This window comes from Phyllobates terribilis, unplaced genomic scaffold (assembly GCF_046119375.1).
Source record: "Phyllobates terribilis strain yellow unplaced genomic scaffold, ASM4611937v1 Scaffold_11__3_contigs__length_659146591, whole genome shotgun sequence".
NCBI classification, from domain to species: Eukaryota; Metazoa; Chordata; class Amphibia; order Anura; family Dendrobatidae; genus Phyllobates; species Phyllobates terribilis.
Window position 1 is genome coordinate 79731435 of NW_027362771.1, and position 27881 is coordinate 79759315.

Genomic DNA, 27881 nt, shown 5'->3' on the forward strand with positions numbered 1-27881 from the left:
GGAGGAGGTGCCTTATATATGGGAGGTCCAACGACAATTGTCCTAAGGACGGCGCGCGCGGTCCCTTTAAGAGAGGGGGAGAGCGCGCGCGCGCGCCCTAAGCACGCTGCCGGGGAAGGAGCGTGTGCCGGAAGCAGCGGGGAGAGAAGCGCTGGAGGAAGCCGCGCCAGAAGCGGGGAGGTGAGAGGGACGGCGTCTCTGCCTAGCAAGGGGCAGAGACGTCGATGCTACAATGGGTATCCGCAACAGGTCTTGACAGATCAAGGTCCAGCGTTTGAGGCTGAAGTATTCCAGGAGTTCTGCAACCTCTACGGCTGTAGGAAAATTCGGACAACGCCTTACCACCCGCAAACCAACGGGCTGTGTGAGAAAATGAACAATATCGTCATTGATCTCCTCAAGACGTTACCCATAGAAAGAACGCAGCCTGTGGCTGGAGAAGCTGCCAGACCTGATTGACTTGTACAACCATATCCCGGTGAATGCTACAAATTGCACCCCGGCTTACCTGATGCGAGCAAGACCAGGTAAGCTGCCGATCGACCTGGAAATGGGAGTCCTGACACCTGAGGATACCTCCCCAGACGCGGACTGGGATACGGAACGGCGGCTACAGTACAAGAAGGTACAGGAGAGTGTGGAGAGGAGTCTGGCTCAAGCGAGGGAAAAGCAAGAGAGGCTCTTCAACCAACACGCCCCTGCTGGTCCCCTGGAACCTGGTGAGCAGGTCCTGAAGCGGAAGAGAAGGTTTCACAAGCTGGATGACCAGTGGGAGAGAGACCCGTACACAGTACTGCAGTCCGACCACGACAACCCGAAGGTATGTGTGATTACCAAGGATGGAGGAGAAACCACTAGCACCGTCTCCAGAGACCACCTAAAACAGTGCCCCGAGCAACTACAGAGTCCAAGTGAAGATCAAGATGACCTTGAACCCGCAGAGGATAAGGAAGAGATGATCAGCAGAGTTCTCGGAGAGTTCCCCCGATCTGGACTCAGATAAATGGCGCAATAGTGGTACCCGTCCTACACTTCCTTCAGCCTACCCAGCAGGAGCCTACAGGAGGACAGGAAGAACAAGAAGAGCAAGCGGCCCCAGAGGCGGAAGAACCCACGCCAGCAGCCCAGGAGAGTCTACCCTCTGCTGACAGTGAGCCTGCCATGCCTGCGGTAAGCCAAAGGACCCGCAGACAGCTGCCTGCCCTGCCTGTACAACCAGCTAGTAGCAGTAGCCTCAATGATGGTGGGGAAAGCCAGGTTGGTCCACCACCAGACAGTGGGTAAGGAGGTCAACCAGGAGCACTAGGGGTCAAATACCCGCTCGCTGGAGAATATAGGGTGCACTAAAACTGTAAATAACCCTGTTGCCAAGTGTTGAAATGTTTGCAAAGTTATAAGCATGGTTAGTAATTGTGTATTTCAGTTTCTTACAGTTACCGTACGGACTCAAAGGTTATGAACTTTTAATAACCGGGACTTTGTATGGACTGCGTTCGGAGCCTGACCAAGGAATGAACAAAGACCGTCAAGGACTTGGGGCTAGGACAGACCCCCACCTGGTTAAGGCTCCCCGTTGTGTTGGTGATATGGACACCCGGTCACAGGCCATCCTGTGACCTAAAGAACTCAATATGTGGTGTTGTTTGTTGTTTTCTTCTCTGTTATGTTTATGTTATAATTTATACCCTGTATCGTGTTTCTTGTTTAGTCCCGGAGTACTAAGCTTTCCTAGGGGGGAATGTGTCACCCCAGGCCTGGATGCCACAAACTTGTAAGGCTGTGTCTGAGAGCAGGAGGGAGGTTCTCTGGTCATGGACCATTTGCATGCAGCACCTCCTGTCCCAGGCCAGTAGGGGGAGCAGGCTGCCCCTATAAAAACTGGTACTGAGGGCAGGGTTAGAGAGACCAGGACCCACTTCTGAAGTATCCAGAAGGGTTCCCAGAAGAGAGGGACAGGTCAGCCGCAGCTGAGGAGTCCTGGAGGCAAAGGAGGAGCAGAAAGCCAGGGACAGAGGCGACGAGAGCCGGTCCTGGCAGAGAGAGACTACACAACCGGACACTGGGGTCCGAGGCTGTCAGGGTTGCAGGTCCTGCAGCAGAAAACCAACCCGCAAGGGATTTCAGGTCCCTTGGCCCAAGAAGCCTGGAGGCTCCGCCACACAGAAGGACCGGTACAGCACGGAGAAGCTACATGTACCTAAGGCCCGAGTCGCAAGCCATACAGGCGTAGTACACGGCAAGCTCAGGGACGTGGGCTATCATACCACTAAAGGGGGAGATAGTCAGCAAGGACAGAGAGAGAGAACGGTAGGCCTACCCACTCACCCTGACCAGCAGAGCTCGCCCGAATGCCCTCAGACACCCAGGTCCATTCCTACCCTGTACTCCTGGTGGGTCTGTGATAAGATCAGTAAAAGACCCTGGACTGCATTCTTGGACTCTGTGGGGTTACTGCTGCGCCTGCACCATCACCCCCAGCATCCTATTACCTGCCCTGAGGCTACACTCCTCCCGTGGGGAGTCGTACTATTCCCTGCTGCATCCCCAACACCAGCCTCAGTGGTCTGCCTTGCAGCGGCAGTCCTCCCTGACCGCAATCCACGGGTGGCGTAGTCGGACATTACCTACAGCACATCATAGACTACCACTGGTCTGACCACCCTGAGCCACGGGATCGGGTCGCCACTACTACTCCCAGCATTGCCCTGAAGTCCGGTCTCGAGTGCCCCACGGCCCAGGGTGTGAGTCATATAATGTACAGCCCAAAGTCGTCCATAAAGTATAATGTACCCCCATAGTCATCCATAAAGTATAATGTACCCCATAGTCATCCATAAAGTATAATGCACAGCCCATAGTCATCCATAAAGTATAATACACAGCCTATAGTTATTCATTAAATATAATGTACAGCCCATAGTTCTCCATACAGTATAATATACCCCTATAGTCCTCCATAAAGTATAATGCACCCCATAGTCCTCCAGAAAGTATAATGCATAGCCCATAGTCCTCCATAAAGTATAATGCATAGCCCATAGTCATCCATAAAGTATAATGCACTGCATAGTCATGTATAAACTAAAATGCACCCCATAGTCATGCATAAAGTATAATGTACCCCATAGTCATGCATAAAATATAATGCACCCCATAGTCATCTATAATGTATAATGCACAGCCCATAGTCATCCATAAAGTATAATGCACTGCATAGTCATGTATAAACTAAAATGCACCCCATAGTCATGCATAAAGTATAATGTACCCCATAGTCATGCATAAAATATAATGCACCCCATAGTCATCTATAATGTATAATGCACAGCCCATAGTCATCCATAAAGTATAATGCTCCCCATAGTCATCCATAATGTATAATGCACAGCCCATAGTCATCCATAAAGTATAATGCACAACCCATGGTCATTTATATATAATGCACAGCCCACAGTTATCCATAAAGTATAATGTACAGCCCATAGTCCTCCATAAAGTATAATGCACCCCCATAGTCCTCCAGAAAGTATAATGCACAGCCTATAGTCCTCCAGAAAGTATAATGCATAGCCCATAGTCATCCATAAAGTATAATGGACCGCATAGTCATCCAGAAAGTATAATGCACCCCATAGTCATGCATAAAGTATAATGCACCCCATAGTCATTCATAAAGTATAATGCACCCCCATAGTAATCCATAAAGTATAATGAACCCCATAATCATCAATAAAATATAATGTGCCCCCATAGTCATCCATAAAGTATAATGCACCCCATAGCCATCCATTAAGTATTATGCGTATTCACACTTTCTTAAAAGGAACCTGAAAACAGATTCATGGGCAGCATGAATCAGAGACCAGCAGCATAATTGCAGCCTTGTATGTTTCACTCTAAAATTTTTAAGATAAAACATACTTTGAAAATCCAGCCTGAAGAAATATCCATCTTGGGCAAGTCTGAAGCAGGCCCCTGGTAGCTTCTCCCCAACCTTCTTCCCAAGAGTGACAGATCTCTCTGTTTTCAATCGCACAGTAGTGTTTCAGCGTAAAACAATAATGCAGCCAGTGTCTGATACATGCTGCCTGTGGTTCGGGCTACATGAATCTCTCGTCAGGTTCGCTCTGAGTATTGTGCTGCTTTCTTTCTTTCTAACCCACCTGCTCTTCAATTTTCCAAGGTTTACACCTCCACAATACTGTATGTTTATTGTTCTGTTGATCTAGATTGTTACCCACAGTACAAGCATCTACACAATGCGGTGCTAGGAACCAAAGAGGCAGCTTTGTGTGTGTTAAGCAGCCCATACAGGACAGCAGCTCCCCTGAGACTTTTTCTGACCTGGCATGTAGATGTGGGGGCTTTGCACCTAAGTTTTTTGCTGGTGCTGTTTTTTGTCATGTCTTTAGATATATGGATAGATAGATACATATATACTGTAGATAGATAGATATACATGGATAGATAGATATGTGATAAGATAGATAGATGGACAGATAGATAGATAGATGATAAGCTAGATACAGGGTTGCAAACTGTCTAGATAATCCAGGACAGTCCATCAAAATTGGTCACTTTTTTGCCCTGTTGTAAAAAAAATTAAGGCGTCAGTGATTTTTTTTTTTTAGGTTAAAGAAACTTATACAGATAATTTGCTGTAATTTTCATCATTTTACAGTTTACAGTGAATGCAACTAATGTCTTCATATCAGAATTATGGGCTGTAGACAGGTATCACTATAATCATAATGATTTATTATGGTTTTCCAATGTGTCTGTAAAAAATATTGTCTGTCCATGATTTTTTGATAGGCAGCCCTGAAAAAATAAAAAGTCAGATTGGCAACCCTGGATAGATAGAGTAGATAGACATCAAGACAGACAGACAGATAGAATGAATTTAGATAGATATCCCTAAAGTAAGAACTAACAGAGCATAAGCAGAGCTAAGACACTGGATGATTAAGACCTTCAGCCTCTTGAGAGAAGTGAAGCAAGTAGTGACTGATGGGACAAGTTGACATGCATGTTCCTTTTCAGTAGTAGTATGTGGGCTGGATCTCCCTCCCACTAAGTGTGTTGTCAAAGTGCCTGCATGAAGCTATTGGTTCCCACTGAAGACAACACCTGCTTGACTCCTTCATTCAAGTGACACCAGAGCTTCCAGGGGATATTTGAGGCACCATCCCTCCCAGATCCTCATCATTCCTAGCGCCAGTTGTACTGACAGTGGAAGGGGCTGGCTGAGGATAGGGCTACAGAGCACAGCAGGCTGATATCTCTTCTCAGCCTTTCACTTCAGTAAGACAGGACCATGTGCAGGGAACTCCTCAGCAGGCTTGTGACACTGGGGCTGGTGTTTGCAAGCCTTGATGCAGTTTATGGGACAGATGCTACTGACCTGCCTGACAGTACCCAGGATAGAGACAAGCTGGCTAATCAGAAAGGAAGGCTCTCCCTGCAGAATACAGGTATTTATGGCACAGGCATTTTGCTGATCCCAGGTTGCAGGTATAGTAGAGATGAATTTGTCACTTTTGTCATATCCCTTTTTGTGGCTACTTTCTTTTCATATTGTGATAAAACAAAGCCTGTGCTATCTGGATCTACTGACATCACATTGATAAGTTGTTTCAAATGGAAAACTCAGCTCTCTAAGGGATTTGAATTGGTCAGTTTGTCATTACATTTTATCAATTGCCATTCAATTGCCATTCATTATTTACTATGCTTTAGATTGCAAGCTCTGTGGCTAGAAATGCATGGGTGCACTGCGCAGCTCTCATAAAAATGCAATAAGACTTAATAGGAGTGTGTCAATGGGTCATGACCAAGTTACAGTTAACTACAATCTGGCTGCAGCCAGGACTGTCTATAATATAGGGTTTCCCAGTGTATGAGACTATCCCACAACTGGGACCAGCATGCCCAGTTATATTTGTCATTTGTCTGTTTGCTGGTTCCATTGATTGATAGAGAGAGCGAGATAGATAGACATACAGATAGATAGATAGATAGATAGATAGATAAATAGATAGATATGGATATAGATAGATATAGATGATATATAGATAGATGATAGGGAGAGATATATAGATAGATAGATTGATAGATAGATAGATATAGATAAATAGATGATAGGTAGATAGAATAGACAGATATATATAGATAGATATATATAGATAGATAGAGAGATAGATATAGATGATAGATTGACCGATAGATTCCATTGATTGATAGAGACATAGATAGATAGATAGATAGATAGATAGATAGAGGGATAGATAGATAGATAGATAGATAGATAGATAGATAGACAGAGAGAGAAAGAGAGAGAGATAGATTGTAGACTTGGGGGTTTAAGCTGCAGCTGAGCTGAGTTTGTCATTAGTTATACAGTGCCTAGTAGTTGCAATGTATTATGGTATGACTTATCACCAACTAAACAATTCCGCTCTGCTACATCTGTCAAGGTTTCTACTACTATTGATTATGATTATTATTTATTCCCACATTTTGCCGGAGGATCAGGCATCTCCGTAACGCGCTATGTCACTGCATAGAGAGCACATTGTCAGTTTAATGGGATATAGCACATATTTCAGTAATCCTGTAAAAGAAGTGCCGCCTGAATAAGACATTTGTAGTAATAACATGGGGCCTGATGACAAGTGCTGTGATTTGCAGTGTGCCAGCACCAGATACTATCTGCAATGCTTGTGTAAAACCACGTGCTAAGAGTGCATAGCAGAGCTGGAATGTTACTCCAGTCACATGGGGATTGCAGAGTTAATGTCTTCTACCCAGAGGATGAAAAAACACACATCCCCAGACTAGCTGCAGTAGTAAATAGCTGGGTGTTTTGTCTGAGAAAGACCAAGGCTGAGATCTTTTACAAGAAATGCCCTGTCTGGTGCTTAGCAAACATGTCAGTGAGATCCAGTTTGCCAATTTGGGTAACACTAGTACGTTGAGGTGATTGGGAGATGCCCAAGAAAGCATTCTGCACAGAAAGCTGCTACTGTAAAGACTATTCAGAGTGTAATGGTATGTGCTGATTTTCAGAATTATAATTTGCATATCTACATAACCCATTTTTTAAGAATTAAAAACACAACTTTAAGCATGTAATGTGCTTTTCATTCTCGCTGTGTACACTATGCATTTCTTTGCAGTTTTCCCTTAGGGGAACATTGCATTACCTCTGTGGTCTACAAAACCAAGCCTGATTGTGCCTCTGTCAGGCATAGTTACATTCCTAGCAAGCTAGGCTTGATAATGATTTATTCTGTTTACAAGCCACTGGCTTACACTGTGCCAAGTAGATAGCATCGAGCCGAGAAAGTTCCTGTTCTTTCTCCACTGAGCTGACAATTTTTTCTCGTCTGCTTAAAATGAACTCTTTTTAATAAGTTAAGGGGCTGTCCCATGTTCTATCTTCAGAAGCGGGTCACTACCTGCCTCCCGACTTCCTGCTTGCCTGGGAGGCGTTACGCTCCTGATAATTGACAGTCCAGACCGGCAGCTTTGGTGGAGCCCAGTAGCACAGAAGCTGGCTGGATCTATTGGCAATAGCTTGTAAGCACTGTGCACCGTGCCTAGGAGACTGGTCACCTCTCATAGACTGCAGAAGTGGCTGGTAACATAGGCAACGAGCCTTACACAATAGAATTAATAATCTCGCCGTTCTGCAGAACAAAGAGGATTTTTAATAAGAGGTAGATTGCAAAATTGAGACTGTAGGAACTGAGAAGATTAGACAACCCTTTTAACACTTCAGTCTGCAAAATTATTATGTCTTGATCTTGGTTGCTTCTTCTCCAGTGCATTCCCAATCATTTCATACCGAAAAATATCAAAAGATAGACTAAGCCTAATTTCTAACCTTTAAGGCAATGTTTAAAGGGGTTGTCCCATGAACAAAGTACCTTTTAATCAATAGATCATAGGATATTAATAAATTCTAGAATTGGATGTGTTTACAAATATGTTCCTGTGCTGAGATAATCTTATAAATGTGCCCCTGGTATGTGATGTGTAATGACTGTGTCTTATCGTGCAGGAATATGGTCTGAATATACCACATCTCCTGGGAATGGGAGAAACCAAAAGAGAGTATAAAGACAGAACAGCATGGGATCACAGCCCCTGCTTTCTGTGAGGTAAAAGATTTTCCTGCCTGTTTAAGAGCAGTGTTTTACCTCACAGAAAAAATGTTTTACCTCACAGAAAGAATCAGCTGCAATCCCATGCTGCCCTGTCTGTATACTCTCTCTCATTGTGTTTGTTTTTTATTGGTTAAAAACTGCGCACCTGACAATTACATCTAGAATTTAAGCGCATTCAAGGCTCTTATTAATTTATATGGGAGCAACATAAGGACTTAGGCTGTGTGCCCACGAAGCATTTTCCAAGCGTTTATGCTGCGGAATTTACACAGCATAAACGCTTGGGAAACGCTTGGTAATCCGCCCCCCATGGTCCCCAATGGCAAGCCGCAATGTCAATGCCCATGCTGCGGATTTTTCCGCAGCATTTATGCTGCGCTCAAAAATCCGCAGCATGTCCATTAATTTTGCGGACACGCAGCGTAATCGCCGCCATTGACTTGCATTGGACCGCGTGACATCCGCATCACTACATGTGGATAAATGGATATCACACGGTTCAATGTGCTTATGGTACCCAGGCCTGGAAGAGAGGAGACTCTCATCCAGACCTCGGTACCATAGAAACTGTAAAAAAAAGAATTTAAAATAAAGAATAAAGATTATACTCACCTACCGATGTCCTCCCGGTGTTTTGTCCGCTCCATCCGGTTTCTTGCATTGCTCGCGCTGTTGTGAAGGACCTGCCATGACGTCATTGAGTCATGTGACCTGACACATGACTGAATGATGTCACCGCAGGTCCTTCACACCACCGCGAGCAGTGAAAGACACCAAGACGCGGCGGAGATAACATCGGGAGGACATCGGAAGGTAAGTATAATCTTTTTTTTTTTATTTTTTACCATTATTCTTTTTTTTTAACTAACTTGGTCACACTACTATAAATCCATGCCGGTTGCATGGATTTATATAGTGTGAACAAGTTGTCAAGCACTTTTCCGAGTGATGCTAAAATCGCTTGGAAAAGCGCTTGACAACCCGCATGCAGAAATGCATGCAAAGACGCTTGACAAACGCTTCTACCTGGCGGGAAAAACGCATGTAAAAAACGCATGCGTTTTTCCTGCCAGGGAGAAGTGGAGAAAATATGCAGCATTTCTGCATCGTGGGCACATAGCCTTAAAGGTGTTTTCCCGTGAACAAAAGTTAATTTTAAGCAATAGATCTTGGAATAATAATAAGTTCCACAATTGGATGTGTTTAAATAAAATGTTCCTGTGCTGAGATAATCTTATAAGGCTGGGTGCCCACGTAGCATTTTTCAAGCGTATATGCTGCGGAATTTTCGCAGCGTAAACGCTTGAAAAACGCATGTATATCCGCACCCCATGGTCCCCAATGGGATTCCGCAAGTTCTATGCACATGTTGCGGATTTTTCCGCAGCGTTTATGCCGCGTTCAAAAATCCGCAGCATGTCATTTAATTTTGCGTTTCCGCAAGCGGAATTGCCTTAGTCCAATGCATAAAAAACGCAAGGCAATTCCGCATGTGGAAAACGCGTGATAAACGCGCGAAAAATGCACGATAAACGCGTGCGGAATTCCGCATGCGTTTTTCCGGGAGAGGACTTGCATTTATGCAGCAGAAATTTTCTGCTTCATAAATGCAACGTGGGCACATAGCCTTAGTGTGCCCCTGCTGTGTACTGTGTAATGGCTGTGTCTGACTGTGTACAGAACACGGTCTGATCATACCACAGCTCCTGGGAAGCGGAGGAAGCAAAAGAGTATATAGATTTTACAGCATCGGATCGCAAATGATTCTTTCTTGGAGGTAAAACATTGTTTAAACACAGGCAGGGAAATATTTTACCTCACCAAAAGAATCAGCTGTGATCCCATACTATAATATCTGTATTCTCTCTTTTGCTTTCTCCCCTGCCCAGGAGCTGTGGTATGATCAGACCATGTTCCTGCACGGTCAGACACAGCCATTACACAGTACACAGCAGGGGCACATGTATAAGATTATCTCAGCACAGGAACATTTTATTTAAACACATATAATTGTGAAAGTTACTATCATCCCAAGATCTATTGATTAAAATTAACTTTTGTTCATGGTAAAACCCCTTTAAGTCTTCATAAACTAAAATATGAAAGCACAAAAAAGGTTTGTTCCAGACTGTTTTATATGGAGAAAATGTGCCATTGGTTTGAAGTGCTTTCCTTTTCAGAATATGGAAAACGCTTAGTTTCAAGAAACAAAATAATCTGTTTTATAAAAGAGAACTGAACGTCATCTTAGAGTGGTCAGGGAAATCTCAGATGACTATTGGCATAGCGAATACAGAATGAGCAGTATTAGTGCACGGTACTGTAAATATATCCAATAATTATTATTTTATCAAATAATACATTACATAAATTTAGCTACTGCTCTCACAACCCCTCCTATCGGGGTCACATATCTGATTGTACATACTTTTATATCAGTTTAGTGAGAAGCTGCAAATCACTACGATATCTGGAGATGGAGGCAATAAACTTACAAAGAACATACTGTACAGCATAGATATACAGCTTTTCAGATTGTATCCAATGCTATTAAATGGAAGTGTTGAAAGGGTATTCCCTTCATCAAAACTTATCAATCCACAAGATAGGTGATTAGTGTGTAGTTACTGGAGGTCAAACTACTGAGACCCCCACTGATCACAAGAACAAATGACCTGTGTCCCCCATTTCAATGGAGCAGTAGTCAATCTTCCACATTGCCCCTTCAGTCAAAGTCTATAGGACTGATAAAGATAGGTGAGTGCGCTGGTCTGCTGTCTCCGTAGACATTGAATGCAGTGGTAGTGTGCATGCACGAAGACAACACTGTATTTAAACGGGGAGCACAGAACACCGCTCTTGATTATGGTAAAACCTCCTAAAATATTTTAAGAATAATGAACTGCTGCTATACTACAGCTTTCTTTCTAGTGACATAAGTTTGTAAATTGCATGAAGTAAGAAATACCCATGTCTGCAAATTGAGATTCTGATTTGGCTTTTATCCTAAGTCATATTGCATGACTCGTTAAAGGGTTGATTGTGACTTGTAGGATTGCTGCTTCCAATAGGTGGCGCTATAGAGTACAAGTCCTCTTTTGCTCTGAAGAGGCAATTTGCATATTAAATTTCCCAGAGGAGCATTGCATGGCGAATAAGCCTCCTTACCTTGACTTGCCAGAGCTTGTTTGTCACTCTCCATAAGGAGAAACGTTACCCCTTAGACCCCAGCCCAGCGCCTCTCATCTAGCCAAATCAGTTCTTATACTTTGCACTGACGAGGGCCAACAGCCCGAAACACCGTGTCTGCAAATTGAGATTCTGATTTGGCTTTTATCCTAAGTCATATTGCAAGACTTGTTAAAGGGTTGATTGTGACTTGTAGGATTGCTACTTCCAATAGGTGGCGCTATAGGGTACAAGTCCTCTTTTGCTCTGAAGAGGCAATTTGCATTTACAATGTCATACACTTTCAAGGATAAAAGTGCCTTAATTCCGTCAAAAATGCCATATGAAACTTTATGTCACAAATTTAAAGAACCTCTTACCAGTAGGTGGCAATACGTATTAGTATTATCTTTGTTATAAATATTATATGTGTATAGCACCAACAAATTTTTTTAATGCCCATACTTTGCATAGGCAGAAAGTTGTCTGTCAGTGGCAAGGGTAGATCTAGTGGGAGCTTATGAGCACCAAGGACTTTAAGGGAGTCTATCATCAGATCTATTATTTAGATCAGGGTTTGTGTATTTTTTTAAATTAGCAATGTTTTTTCCATATTATGATTCATATATAGTATTAAAAAAATAATTAGTAATCTTCAATTTTTACAGTGGCCACTAGGGTTTGTTTAGACTTATATTTTCTGTCCTTTCCGGAAGAGTTTACAGCAATGATAATTACTATCAAAGGCAGGATTACAATGACAGGGAACACGTCTATACACAGCTGATATGACTTGATCCATCGTTCACAATAGGTGATTTCACACCTGACCCTGCTCCCCCTCCTTTCACAATGACAACTCATTAGACACTTCAATACGAAATAAAAGGGTTTTGATCCTACCATTGTGACTATGGACATGTGTTGTTTCCTGAAACAATGAGAAGATATAAGTCTAAAAAAAACAATGAATATGATAATGTAATAATAATGAATGTGATATGTAAAAACAAAATCATTGTAAATTAAATTAAAAAAATATATTTAACACAAAACCTGACGAAAACAATAGAATATCAAAATTACTTAATCTAATTAATGCATGGATGTGACAGAACTTTATATGTAGATATGAATGTAGCTTCGAGCCTTTTATAGTAATACCCTTACATTCTTGGGTTAGTAGACTCAGGCTTAGGTCACACTCCAAAAGTTTTGTCTAGCAGAACATGGCTTGATACCTTGTGAGAACAGTCAATTCTCAACAGTATGTTTTTCTTAGTAAAGAAATGTTTGCTAAGTATAAAAGCCAAGTAAAGTACAAGTAGGATCACACTTCCTGGTTGCTCCGGCAGATGTTTAAAACTTACACTGCTCCCATAGGTCGTAAGGTCAGCATTTTGTGGAGTATTTGATATCCTCGATTTACAACTCTTAGTGCACTTAATACCCATGGATGGGGGGCGAGATTGGTGTTTCCAAAACATTTATGTTACTAAGTTACTGAGATTCTCATTCACTCATGTGACATGAATGAGGAATGAACTGGCACACACTTCTGTAGCATAGACAGTTGAGGGAATCATATCAAATGCAAAATGAAACTAGGTCAATTCTTAATATTGCTTTCATAAAAACTGCAATTCTAAGTCAATCCTAAAAATGGACATAATGGTTCTTGCTGATTTGTAAGACATTTTGATTAGTGTTGAGCCACCCCCGTAGTGTTCGGGTTCGGTTCGGTTCGTCGAACACCGGGATGTTCGAGGAACTGTTCGTCGAACTGTTCGTCGAACACCTTAGAACACCGTCGAACACCGTTAAAACCAATGGCAGGCAAACAAAAACACATAGAAACACATAGAAAACACCTGCAAAGGTGTCCAAAAGCTGACAAACTGCTCAGAAGACACTCTCTTTAAAAAAGCCGGCCGGCAAATACACCGGTACCCGACAATTTAGACAAGAAGGAATAGAGCATCACACATAGATTAGATAGATAGAAACATGTCAGTCACACATATAAGAAGCACAGTGACAGTGTTGGTTACTGCACTTGTCATTTAGTGTAAAGGATTTATTAAAAAAAATATTAGTGTTTTCATGCACCGTCTCTTTAAAAAAGCCGGCCGGCAATTCAGCATCTGTACCCGACAATTTAGAACAGAAAGAATAGTGTCTGCGGGATGACAGACTGGATGGCAGCGTTCTGCTGCGGTCCAGCCAGTCATCTCGATGTAGCAGAGCTGAAGCTGTCGTGGGAACCATGGAAAGGTAAGGATGAGGTTGGTTTATTATTTTTCTTTTATTGCAGGAGATCGTTGGCTTCAGCTGGAATGGGTGTGATGGTAAGTATGGTTTAATTTAGAACAATAAAGAATTGTGTCTTTATTTCAATTAAAGGACTTTATTCTGGGTGTTGTGTTTTTTTTAAATACTTTACTAGAAATTCATGGCGGTCATGTCTAATACTGGCGTGACCCCATGAATTTTGGGCTTGGGGCCAGCTGATAATACCAAGCTGGCCCTAACCCCTTTATTACCCAGTGAGCCACCGCACCAGGGCCCTGGATGAGTTGGGTACAGCGCCAGAAGATGGCGCTTCTATGAACGCGCCATTTTCCGGGGTGGCTGCGGACTGCAATTTGTAGCGGGGGGGGGGGCCCAGAAAGCTTGGGCCTCCCTGCGCTGCAGATTCCAGCCCCCAGCTGCCTAGTTGTACCTGGCTGGACACAAAAATAGGGCGAAGCCCCACGTACTTTTTTTTTAATTATTTCATGAAATTCATGAAATAATTAAGAAAAAAAGGCCTTCCCTATATTGTTGTGTCCGGCCAGGTACAAATAGGCAGCTGGTGGTTGGGGGCAGCCCGTTCCTGCCTGCTGTACCTGGCTGGACACAAATATAGTGCGAAGCCCCACTTCAATTTTTTTTAATTATTTCATGAAATTCATGAAATAATTAAGAAAAAAAGGGCTTCCCTATATTGTTGTGTCCGGCCAGGTACAAATAGGCAGCTGGTGGATGGGGGCAGCCCGTTCCTGTCTGCTGTACCTGGCTGGACACAAATATAGTGCGAAGCCCCACTTCAATTTTTTTAAATTATTTCAGGAAATTCATGAAATAATTTAAAAAAAATTGACGTGGGGCTTCGCACTATATTTGTTTCCAGCCAGGTACAGCAGGCAGGAACGGGCTGCCCCCAACCACCAGCTGCCTATTTGTACCTGGCCGGACACAACAATATAGGGAAGCCCTTTTTTTCTTAATTATTTCATGAAATAATTTAAAGAAAATTGACGTGGGGCTTCGCCCTGTTTTTGTGTCCAGCCAGGTACAACTAGGTAGCTGGGGGCTGGAATCCGCAGCGCAGGGAGGCCCAAGCTTTCTGGGCCACCCCCGCTGCAAATTGCAGTCCGCAGCCACCCCGGAAAATGGCGCGTTCATAGAAGCGCCATCTTCTGGCGCTGTACCCAACTCATCCAGGGCCCTGATGCGGTGGCTCACTGGGTAATAAAGGGGTTAGGGCCAGCTTGGCATTATCAGCTGGCCCTAAGCCCGAAATTCATGGGGTCACGCCAGTATTAGACATGACCACGATGAATTTCTAGTAAAGTATTTAAAAAAAACACAACACCCAGAAAAAAGTCCTTTAATTGAAATAAACACACAATTCTTTATTGTTCTAAATTAAACCATACTTACCATCACGCCCATTCCAGCTGAAGCCAACGATCTCCTGAAATAAAAGAAAAATAATAAAGCAACATCATCCTTACCTTTCCATGGTTCCCATGACAGCTTCAGCTCTGCTACATCGAGATGACAGGCTGGACCGCAGCAGAACGCTGCCATCCAGCCTGTCATCCCGCAGACACTGAGAAGCGCAGGCTTGCTTGCGCTCCACAGTGTCTCTCTGTGAGGGCATCCAGATGAGCCGAGTTAATGTCCAATGAACTCGGCTCACCTCATGCACGTCACTGACAGCGTGGGAAAATTCTCCTGCACTCAGCGCTTCAGCGTGGGAGAATTCTCACACTGAAGCGCTGAGTGCAGGAGAATTCTCCCACGCTGTCAGTGACGTGCAGGAGGTGAGCTGAGTTCATTGGACATGAGCTCACCTTATGCACGTCACTGACAGCGTGGGAAAATTCTCCTGCACTCAGCGCTTCAGCGTGGGAGAATTCTCACGCTGAAGCGCTGAGTGCAGGAGAATTCTCCCACGCTGTCAGTGACGTGCAGGAGGTGAGCTGAGTTCATTGGACATGAGCTCACCTTATGCACGTCACTGACAGCGTGGGAGAATTCTCCTGCACTCACCGCTTCAGCGTGAGAATTTTCCCACGCTGTCAGTGACGTGCATGAGGTGAGCCGAGTTCATTGGACATGAACTCGGCTCATCTGGATGTCGTCACAGAGAGACGCTGAGCAGCGCAAGCAAGCCTGCGCTTCTCAGTGTCTGCGGGATGAGAGGCTGGATGGCAGCGTTCTGCTGCGGTCCAGCCTGTCATCTCGATGTAGCAGAGCTGAAGCTGTCGTGGGAACCATGGAAAGGTAAGGATGAGGTTGCTTTATTATTTTTCTTTTATTGCAGGAGATCGTTGGCTTCAGCTGGAATGGGCGTGACGGTAAGTATGGTTTAATTTAGAACAATAAAGGATTGTGTCTTTATTTCAATTAAAGGACTTTATTCTGGGTGTTTGTGTTTTTTTTAACTTTGACTATGGGGTTAGTAATGGGGGTGTCTTATAGACGCCTCTCCATTACTAACCTGGGCTTGATGTCAGCTGGCATTATAAGCTGACATCAACCCCAACCCTATTACCCCCTGCCACCGCACCAGGGCAGCGTGGAAGAGCGAGGCTAAGTGCCAGAATTGGCGCATCCTATGAATGCGCCATTTCTGGGGCGGCTGACGGCTGGTGTTTCTAGCCTGGGAGGGGGCCAATATTCATGGCTCCCTTCCTGGGCTATTAATATCAGCCCTCAGCTGTCTGCCTAGCCTTTGCTAGCTATTAAATTAGGGGGGACCCCACGTCATTTTTTTTGGGGGGTCCCCCATTTTAATAGCTAGTAAAGGCTATGTATTCAGCTGGGGGCTGATATTAGTAGCCTGGGAAGCTCCGTGGGTATTACCCCCTTCCCAGGCTTCAAACATCTGCCCCAGCCGTCTACTTAACCTCCGCTAGAGCCTAAAATTAAGGGGAACCCCACGCCAATTTTTTTAATAATAAATCCTTTATTTTAATACTAAATGACAAGTACAGTAACCAACACTATCACTGTACTTCATATATATGTGACTGACATGTTTCTATCTATCTAATCTATGTGTGAAGCTCTATTCTGTCTGTTATAAATTGTCGGGTACCGCTGCTGAATTGCCGGCCGGCTTTTTTAAAGAGACGGTGCATGAAAACACTATTATTTTTTTTGATAAATCCTTTACGCTAAATGACAAGTACAGTAAGCAACACTGTCACTGTACTTCGTATATATGTGGCTGACATGTTTCTATCTATCTAATCTATGTGTGAAGCTCTATTCTGTCTGTTATAAATTGTCGGGTACCGCTGCTGAATTGCCGGCCGGCTTTTTTAAAGAGACGGTGCATGAAAACACTATTATTTTTTTTGATAAATCCTTTACGCTAAATGACAAGTACAGTAAGCAGCACTTTCACTGTACTTCGTATATATGTGGCTGACATGTTTATATCTATCTAATCTATGTGTGAAGCTCTATTCTTTCGGTTCTAAATTGTCGGGTACAGGTGTATGCCGCTGCTGAATTGCCGGCTTTTCATGTTTCACTGTTGGCACTGTTCCCATCGATTTGGGCAATCACTGTAATGCCACAACCACCATGGCTGTGGCATTACAGTGAGTGGCAGACAATCCCTGCATGATTGGTGCTCTAAATAGCGCCAGACATGCAGGACACGCTTTTGGTGCACGAACAGTTATCGAACATAACCTCGAACAGCCGAATTTTTTGCAAATCGTTCGGGTTCGTCGAACAACTCGAACACCGCCCAAAACAGCTCGAATTTGAGATTGGCGAACAGTTCTAGTCGAACACCGCTCATCTCTAATTTTGATCATTGCATTATAATAAAATTCTATTACACCTGTACCCAATGAATGACTATCATACCAAATAAAACAACCTTTGGACTTATTTTCCTTTTAGCCAGAATATTTGGAATATTCTCTCTGTAGTTAAAAGCCAGTGTAGACCCAAATTGCAGCTTTTGGAACTTTTACATTTACTTTTTTGAAACTCAAACTGAAGCAAGTGTAGAAGGTTTGTTATATTTTTGTTTGGAGTGAATTCTGAACTTGGCTAGCAGAAATTCTCAACTATCACAAGTTAAAGGAAATTGCCACCCATATTAAGTAACATTTTTTACTTCACATTTTTTAACATAAAGTAGTTTAGAATTTAGTCCATACCTAATATTCCTAAATGTGTAGAATGGGCCAGAGGTTACCATGTGGATTATATAAAAGGGTTATTGATCATTTCTGCAGTGGTTAGAGCGGTAAAGGGCTAAATGGTACCTGACAATCAAGCCAAGCTATGAGCCTCTTCTTCTTGTGCCCAGATTGTTTGGCAAGCAAAGATTTCTTTGAAATGCAGTAGCATTTTATAATATAACATGACTTTCTATAGTGAGGGAACCTGTTAGAACTTCACACTGACCTTTGATAGGCAGCATGAAACAACCAACAGAATCCTATAATCTTAGGGTGTTTGGCTCCCTTTTACTAGGGTTCTGGTTTTAGAAAGCCTTAAATAGGTGCTCATAGGAATCATGTCTATAATATACAGTAGATGTAAAAAGTCTACACACCCCTGTTAAATGGCAGGTTTTTGTCACAGAAAAACATCATACCAAGAAAAATCATTTCAGACTTTTACATAATCTTTACATTTAAAAACAAACTGAAATAATTTTGATGGGGGAAATAAAAATAACAAACAGTAAAATAATTTGGGTGCATAAGTGGGAACACACTCTTATAATTGGAGATGTGGTTGTGTTCAAAATTAGCCAATCAAATTAAACACATGTTAAATAGTAGCCAGTATACAGCTGCCATCATTTAAAGTGATTCTGATTAACTCCATTTAAAGTTTAACTGATCTAGTAGGATTTGCCTAACATTTCTTAGCTGCATTTTACAGCAAAAGCCATTATCACTGAACACCGTAAAACACAGCAAAGGTATCTCACTGTTGAAAGTTATCAGTGAGAAGGAAGGTACAAAAAAATCTCCAAGGCATTAGATATACCATGGAACACTATATACAGTCATATGAAAAAGTTTGGGCACCCCTATTAATCTTAAGCTTAATGTTTTATAAAAATTGGTGTTTTTGCAACAGCTATTTCAGTTTGATATATGTAATAACTGTTGGACACAGTAATGTTTCTGCCTTGAAATGAGGTTTATTGTACTAACAGAAAATGTGCAATCTGTATTCAAACAAAATTTGACAGGTGCATAAATATGGGCACCTCACCAGAAAAGTGACATTAATATTTAGTAGATCCTCCTTTTGCAAAAATAACAGCCTCTAGTCGCTTCCTGTAGCTTATAATGAGTTCCTGGATCCTGGATGAAGGTATTTTGACCATTCCTCTTTACAAAACAATTCCAGTTCAGTTAAGTTTGATGGTCGCCGAGCATGGACAGCCCTCTTCAAATGATCCCACAGATGTTCAATGATATTCAGGTCTGGGGACTGGGATGGCCATTCCAGAACATTGTAATTGTTCCTCTGCATGAATGCCTGAGTAGATTTGGAGCGGTGTTTTGGATCATTATCTTGCTGAAAGATCCATCCCCTGCGTAACTTCAACTTTATCACTGATTCTTGAAAATTATTGTCAAGAATCTGCTGATACTGAGTGGAATCCATGCGTCCCTCAACTTTAACAAGATTCCCGGTGCCGGCATTGGCCACACAGCCCCAAAGCATGATGGAACCTCCACCAAATTTTACTGTGGGTAGCAAGTGTTTTTCTTGGAATGCTGTGTTTTTTTGCCACCATGCATAACGCCTTTTTGTATGACCAAACAACTCAATCTTGGTTTCATCAGTCCATAGGACCTTCTTCCTAAAAGAAATTGGCTTCTCCAAATGTGCTTTTGCATACCTCAGCCGACTCTGTTTGTGGCGTGCTTGCAGAAACGGCTTCTTTCGCATCACTCTCCCATACAGCTTCTCCTTGTGCAAAGTGCGTTGTATAGTTGACCGATGCACAGTGACACCATCTGCAGCAAGTTGATGCTGCAGCTCTCTGGAGGTGGTCTGAGGATTGTCCTTGACTGATCTCACCATTCTTCTTCTCTGCCTTTCTGAAGTTTTTCTTGGCCTGCCACTTCTGGCCTTAACAAGAACTGTCCCTGTGTTCTTCCATTTCCTTACTATGTTCCACACAGTGGAAACTGACAGGTTAAATCTCTGAGACAGCTTTTTGTATCCTTCCCCTGAACAACTATGTTGAATAATCTTTGTTTTCAGATCATTTGACAGTTGTTTTGAGGAGCCCATGATGGCACTCTTCAGTGGAGCTTCAAACAGGAGAACAACTTGCAAGTGGCCACTTTAAGTAGCTTTTCTCATGATTGCATACACCTGGCTATGAAGTTCAAAGCTCAATGAGGTTACAAAACCCAAAAAAGTGCTTTAGTAAGTCAGTAAAAAGTAGGTAGGAGTATTTAAAACAAGAAAATGATAAGGGTGCCCATACTTATGCACCTGTCAAATTTTGTTTGAATGCAGATTGCACATTTTCTGTTAGTACAATAAACCTCATTTCAAGGCAGAAACATTACTGTGTCCAACAGTTATTACATATATCAAACTGAAATAGCTGTTGCAAAAACACCAATTTTTAGAAAACATTAAGCTTAAGAATAATAGGGGTGCCCAAACTTTTTCATATGACTGTAAATGGTCATCAAAAAGTGGCATCTAGCATTGGACATCGCTTAAAAATTATAAAAAGACAAGAAAATTGCATTGGGAGACTACCAAAAGGCCTAAAAGAACATTAAAGGAGCTGCAGGAATTTCTGGCAAGTACTGGTTCTGTACTGCATGTGTCAACAATCTCCCATATTCTTCATATGTCTGGTCTGTGGGGTAGAGTGGCAAGACAGAAGCCCTTTCTTATAAAGGAAAACATCTAAGCCCAGCTATGTTTTGCCAAAACTTCTGTTAAGTCTGCTAAACGCATGTGTGAATACATGTCATGGTTTGATAAGGTTGAATTTTGGCCATGATTATAAATGTCTGACGCAAAGCCAACACTGCACATCACCAAAAAAACACCATACCCACAGTGAAGAATGGCATGGACAGCATTATGCTTTGGGACTGTTTTTCTGTAGCTGTAACTGGGGCTTCAGTCAAGGTACAAGGAAGTATGAATATTTCCAAATCAGTCAATTTTGGAAAAAAAAAATTTCAGGCCTCTGTTTCAACACTAAGCATACCTCCAAATGAACAAACGAATAAGTTCACCAGAAGAAGATCAAAGTTTTGGAATGGTCCAGCCAGAGTCCGGATCTGAATCTAATTGAAAATCTGTGGGTCGCCTGAAGAGGGCTGTACACAGGAGATGACTCCCGCAATCTGACAGATTTGGAGCACTACTGCAATGAAGAGTAGGCAAAGATTGCCAATTCTAGATGTGCCATGCTGATAGACTCCTACCCAAAAAGGCTGAATGTTGTCATAAATTCAAAGGGTACTTCATCAAAGGGTGTACATATTCATGCAGCCACATTATTTTAGTTCTTTCTTGTTCTATATTTAATTGAATTTTACAGATTATGGGTAACATTACAGGTTCACTAACGTATTACTTGGATGAGTGCAATGCGAGAAAAAAATATATTGCACTCGGACCAATGTTATTCAGTTGAGGCAGTGCAGATCTGCGTATTTTTTCTCAGCTGTATTCGGCATGAAAAAAAAATTGCAGCATGCTGCGATTTCACTCTGAAATCTGATGGGTGTGAGAAAAAAAATCAGATGCCAAATGGACCATCAGTATGGCATCTGATTTTTACAGATACATTACAATTCTGTAGCATAGGAAACTGTGCATGGTCATGTAAATGATTAATAGCTGCTGAGTAAAAAATTTGATTTTTATATGACAGTGTGAGCAAACTTTAAAGGTGGGAAAAGTTCTGAAATTATTCTTGTTGGTATGATTTTTTTATATGACAATGACAAAAACCTGGCATTTCAACAGGAGTGTGAAGACTTTTTATATCCACTGTATAAATTTTAGTCCACACCTGAACAATATTATAAGTAAGCAGAAGTATACACAGACGTGTCTCAGCACTGCTGTTCGAGTCATCAATTAAAATAAGTGCTTCCAAGAATTACATTCCAGTTATAGGATATGCCACACATCAGGAAAACATGAGCTGGTATCATAAGCTATGTTTTGGTAATTGCTAAAGAACATGAAGCTCTGTCTCTGCACAACTCACATTGGAGCCTCACTATACATTGCACGGTATATTATGCTGTATTGATCATGTGAGTCTGCAGACACTTCTTCAATAATGCATCACTTGATGTTCACCATCTTTGTAATAGTGAGTCAGTTGGACAGAGAGAGTAGAATACGAGAACCTAAATGTGTTTCGTGTTACTCTAGGCTTTCAATGGCAGTGGAATTTAGTGTCACAAGACTCTGGAGCCCAAGAGAAGAAATAATTTATAGCTATGAAACTGCAACCAAATATTGGAATAATAGTAAAAATACTAGCCATTATTTATAAGTAGTATCATTATATTTTGCAATCTGGTAAAGCAGAAAATGAACAATACCAAACAATGAGACAGAAAGAGATTGCCTCACATTAATGAATGTTACATTCACAGGGGCTGATAATACTGTAGAAGATATCAGAACTATTATTGTGCCATGAACGATTTCACTGGACAGTAATGGATACAGCCAGCCTATTGGAGTTCACAGTGTCACAGTCAGCTACAGCATTCATTAAAAGGACTATACCATGGGGCAGGGATGGTCTGGCAAATTTTATTCTGAGGAGCCATACATATGGCAAACACATGATGATCTAGGTTTAATTCCATAGAAATGTTAAATAATTCCAACCATAAAATGTATATCTATTATAGCCCAGTCCAGTCTAAGTTCTTCGCTGGTTGTAAATGTTATCGTCCTTTTTCTGCCCAGGCAGGTATGACATCTTCTGATAACTACAGAGTTTAGTACCCAGACATCTTTGGCTCCCAATTACTGTTGCCACTTGCTATAGCAACAAAAATCCCCCATTCTTTAATGCTGCCATCAATACTTTGCTTTCTGCTGTCCCATGTGGCCTTTTTTCCCAGAATGAATTCAAACCCTTGATCAGACCTCAACATTAATTCAGACCCAAATATTAATGACATCCCACACAATGTACCTGAAGAAACTCAGGCCTCAAACCTGACTCAAATATGTATTCAGACCTCAAATCAGATAACAACTATGCCCTCCCTCTAAGAGACTGTATTCCATGCCACTCTTACCACGTACAGCTCCCCATGGTTGCCTTCTTTCGCAATGACTAGTCTCTATTCCCAGCGCATAGGACAAATGGTCGATGTAGTGAGAAAATCGCTTAAACCTTCATAACCATTTAAATGCAAAACTCTATAGATGTTTAAATATTTGCTCAAACAAAAGTAATTTTATAAATTGTGATGTACTTTCACTGATTGACATTAGATATTGGACAGTTCTATTAAAGAGAAGCTTCATTACAAGTCTCAGATAATACCCAACATGCAAACTCCAATCCACTCTTTCCATCACTACCTACCATGCTCAAAACTTTGAATGCACCCTGAAAGGATACTTTTTTTTCTACAAGCATATAACCTAAATTACAGTTTTCCTTAACTGTTGTCCCCATACTTCCCCTACCTTTCTACCACCTCTTGCCAGTAGATCATATACATTTTGAAGACATATGAGCATCTCTGCCCTTCACCTTATGTATATAGGGAACATTTATTGTGGGCATCATGGTGGCTCAGTGGTTAGTACTGTTACTTTGTACCACTGGGATCCTGGGTTCAAATCCTACAAAGGACAACATTTGCAAAGAGTTTGTATGTTCTCCCCATATTTGCATGGCTTTCCTTTGGGAATTCTGCTCTGGATTCCTCATAAAGATATATTGTAACGTTCTGTTGAATATGATGGTCCTGAGTAAGTGAGCATAATAAAAAAATTATGAGGGGACTTTTTAAAGTAATTTTTCATTGTGGCCTCAATGTGTATCCAAGTCTAGCATGAAAATTGTCACATTTTAAGACATCACACTTCTGTCTAGAAATTTTCTCCACTTTTTATGCCACACTCTTACTGCAGGGAGTTTTAAAACATCGCAAATCATAAATCTAAACCTCATTTGTATAGCTAACCATGCCGACTTTTAAAGAGGAGTAAACTAGCAAAAAGTCAGAATTTTTTGCACTAAAATTGTCATGTGCTAAGATATGCAACTTTTTGATACTAGAAAACTGTCACAAAAGCCTTAGTGCATGCCACCTTTGTTTTAATCTCATGAAGTCTCATGTATGACCCACTTTTCTTTATGCGAAGCAGAGAAAGGGGGCAACGCTCCCAAACATCAACTGAAAGTAGAGTAGTTTACAATCCAATATAATCCTCTTTCTTTATGCACATTTTATGATCATAATTGTTTTTATAACTGTTTCTTTTTTTTATGGTTTCAGCTGAAATTCAACATTGTCTAGTGAATGCTGGAGATGTTGGATGTGGAGTCTTTGAATGCTTTGAGAACAATTCCTGTGAGATCCGAGGTCTACATGAAATCTGCATGACCTTTTTACACAATGCCGGTAGATTTGATGCACAGGTAATGTAAGACAAGTATTAAAATACTCGTGATTTGAAATTTCATCATTTGATTTTCTAATAGTATTGTAATTTCTTACGAAATATCCAAATTCTTTAAGGCAGTTAGAGCAATGGAATTTAATCATAGAATCATAGAATGGTAGAGTTGGAGGGGACCTCCTGGGTCATCATGTCCAACCCCCTGCTCAATGCAGGATTCACTAAACCATCTCAGACAGATGTCTGTCCAGCCTCTGTGTGAAGACTTCCATTGAAAAAGAACTCACCACCTCTCGTGGCAGCCTGTTCCACTCATTGATCACCTTCACTGTCAAAAAGTTTTTTCTAATATATAATCTGTATCTTCTCCCATTCAGTTTCATCCCATTGCTTCTAGTCTTTCGTTGTGCAAATGAGAATAAAGCTGATCCCTCTACAGTGTGACATCCCTTGAGATATTTGTAGACAGCTATTAAGTCTCCTTTCAGTCTTCTCTTTTGCAAGCTAAACATTCCCAAATCCTCTAACCATTCCTCATAGGACATTGTTTGATTTCTACTTCTGTTCCAGCAGAACACACAACAAATTAATCACTAGACATAATGTACTCTATAGAGGCCAGCTAATGCTACCATGGGGACCTTGGAGAAAGGGGCCCACCTCTGATTAGTGCCATCCTCTTTGCTACTAGCTGAAAAGAGTAGGTTTAAAACTTTTTTTTGTGGAGGAACTACTTTTTGTCCTGTATACGAGTAGGGTTTCCACAAAGCTCGTGGAAGGTGGAGTAAACCAATAGTCCTGGGATGCAAACCAAGAAAATGAGTTGTGGAAACCATTTTGATCATTGCTATATGTCCCCTCTTTTCTATATACACAACTGTCAAGTATGATTATAGGATCAAAGCTTGATAACTGCTAAGAGTAGCAAAGGATCGGTTATATGGGTATTCATGTAATGTATGGCATCCGATGATAATGAGTTTAAAGACCAAGCCATGCAGATATTGCTTATTGTATTACACAATTGTAAAATTTTAAATCTGTATTTCAGGGAAAATCATTTATCAAAGATGCCCTTAAATGCAAAGCTCATGGTCTAAGACATAAATTCAGCTGTATCAGTCGTAAGTGTCCTGCCATTAAAGAGATGGTCTACCAGCTCCAAAAAGAATGCTATGCCAAGCATGACCTCTGCTCTGCTGCCAAGGAAAATGTCCAAGTGATTGTGGAGATGATTCACTTCAAAGACCTTCTGTTACATGAGTAAGTGATGATGGTCAGGAAGCGTCGCAGATTTGCCAGGAGCATTTTATGTCCATTAGTTCAGGAATTCCTTCTTGTAAAGTTTTTAGCTAGTAGCATAAAACTGACATTTGAGATACATGTCATATGTGGAGTTGATATTTTTATTAATGATAGCTGAATAGTCATGAATTTGGGCTGTTTATTTTTGTTGTGAAACTAAGAAACCTTGAAGCTGTCACACATCTGGATTATTATCTGGATTATTATCACTCCAACACATACAACAATATACCTAAGATGTGTGTAATACTTGGTTAGCTATCTGGTCAATGAGACACTATGGGGGGGGGCACTTATTTGTTATTGCCGTCATTTCTATGTAGCAGTGTCCATGGATGTTCTTATCGGTAAGGCCCATATCTGATCAAAGTTGTCTAACCCCACCATTTTCATCAGAATTTGCCCTTTCCAAATCAAAATATGCACCTTGGTCCCATATACAGTATAAGATGGTAGGAACACTTTTCAAATTCGGGATGTAAGCCCCTATAATAGACATTAATATATAACCTTGTCTATGTCATGGGCTTGGACGGAAATTTGAGATGTTTTTCTTAAATACAACATGAAAGATCAGAGAAAGTAATCATCGTCTTAGTCTTACTAGATATGTCCCATGATTATGCTGTTGCTACTTAAAGACTTTTAAACAGGATATTGGTGAGAATTTAACTATTCTTCTTAAAGAAGATATGAAGGTAGTGCCATTGGAACACTTTAAAGGAAATCTATCACTAATAAAATGCAATCCAACCCATCAACTTCATGTTATAGAATATCAGAGTCTGAGCAGGTTTTATGGGAAAAATCAATTGTAACTTATTGACTGAAAAGCCCCGGCGGCTTTACTCAGTGCAGGAGTTGAGCATGAACATGCATACAGAGATGGCTGTTAGTCACGGGTTAGGACCGCCTGCTGGGCTACTAAGCATAGGAGGATCAGGGTTTTAATGATTAAGATACAAGTTACACTGAATCTGCTCAGTTCCTCCTGTTCTAACCCATGCTGTTGCCATATTTGACTACTTTTCTGACTTGACCAAAGCGTAACCATCATTTTAATATTTATTTCATAAATTCTCAATTCTTCTTTAAAATCTGTATTCAGTGAAGACAGACTTTCCCATTACTGAGATAGGAGATGGCAGCTACTGATGTAATTCTATCTACTGTAGATAGGAGGAGTACATCTGCCTCTAGCTCCTCCCTCCTTCCATCTACATAATATTGTATCTGTATCAACTGTCATCTCCTATCTCAGTAACGGGAAAATCTGTCTTCACTGAATACAGATTTACAGGGGAATTGACAATTTTCATAAGGACTGATCAATTTTGGCTGAGAAAGAAGATGTCTCTGATAAGATATATTACAAAGTTGCATATTTTCTTGTATACTATTGATTTATGACATAACAATTAAAGCGACAGTTAAAAAGTAAGGAAATGCAATATATGTGTTTTATGTAAATATCTATAGAAATTAGAAAAAATCTTATCTGACAGCCATAATGAATATTATAATCCATGGGATGTGGTGTAATATACAGTTGTAATTCTTTTAGATCGTATACATCATTCAGCTGTCAATAAACTCTTTCTTTCTACAGGCCTTATGTTGACTTGGTCAACATTCTGCTAACCTGCGGAGATGAGGTGAAAGAGGCAATTACCCGTAGTGTACAAGCCCAGTGTGCACAGAATTGGGGAAGCCTTTGTTATATTCTTAGCTTTTGTACCTCGGCCATACAAGCAGATGCTTCAGAAGGGTCCAATACCAGCCCAGCAAGAAAACAAGGAGATTTAGTGAAAGGAGACACAGGGAAGTCCACTCGCAGCAATAGTGATTTTTCATTTCAGTCTGATTTGGAAAGAGATGCCAAAGCCTCCAAAAGTGAAAAAGTTAACAGGTTAATACCAAATAATCGTGGAAAGACAAGCCTCAACAAAATGGTGTTCAGTGCCACAGAAAGCTCTGATAAACCGGTCGGTCTAACAGATATCCGAAGGTGAAATTGTCTTATTACCAGGTTTTTCCCTTCTCCTTCATTCAGAAGTTTCTCATATTTCCTACTATGGACATTCCAAGGCATTTATAATACATAAGGGCAATGCTGTGCTTGCAGTTCATTCTCAGATCCTGCAGCATTACCCCAAGCTCCTATGGAGAAGATGGAGCAGACTTTCAGAACCGTACCCTTCTTCTGCTCAGTTGACCTTGAGAGATTGCTGGTATTAGATATGATATGTAAAAATCAAATTTGCAAACTGAGCTGTAGTGAAATTGAAGAAACTCTCCACACAAGTAGTAAGTTGT

At 41.4% G+C, this 27881-nt stretch overlaps 1 protein-coding gene across 1 annotated transcript; it reads left to right on the forward strand.

Annotated features, from left to right (window-relative positions):
* The first annotated feature begins 5151 nt into the window (after positions 1-5151).
* Positions 5152-27881, forward strand: STC2 (stanniocalcin 2). Its single transcript, XM_073650648.1, has 4 exons — positions 5152-5474; positions 24137-24279; positions 25312-25523; positions 27175-27881. The coding sequence occupies exons 1-4, from the start codon at positions 5318-5320 to the stop codon at positions 27575-27577; spliced, it is 915 nt and encodes a 304-aa protein (XP_073506749.1). The 5' UTR covers positions 5152-5317; the 3' UTR covers positions 27578-27881.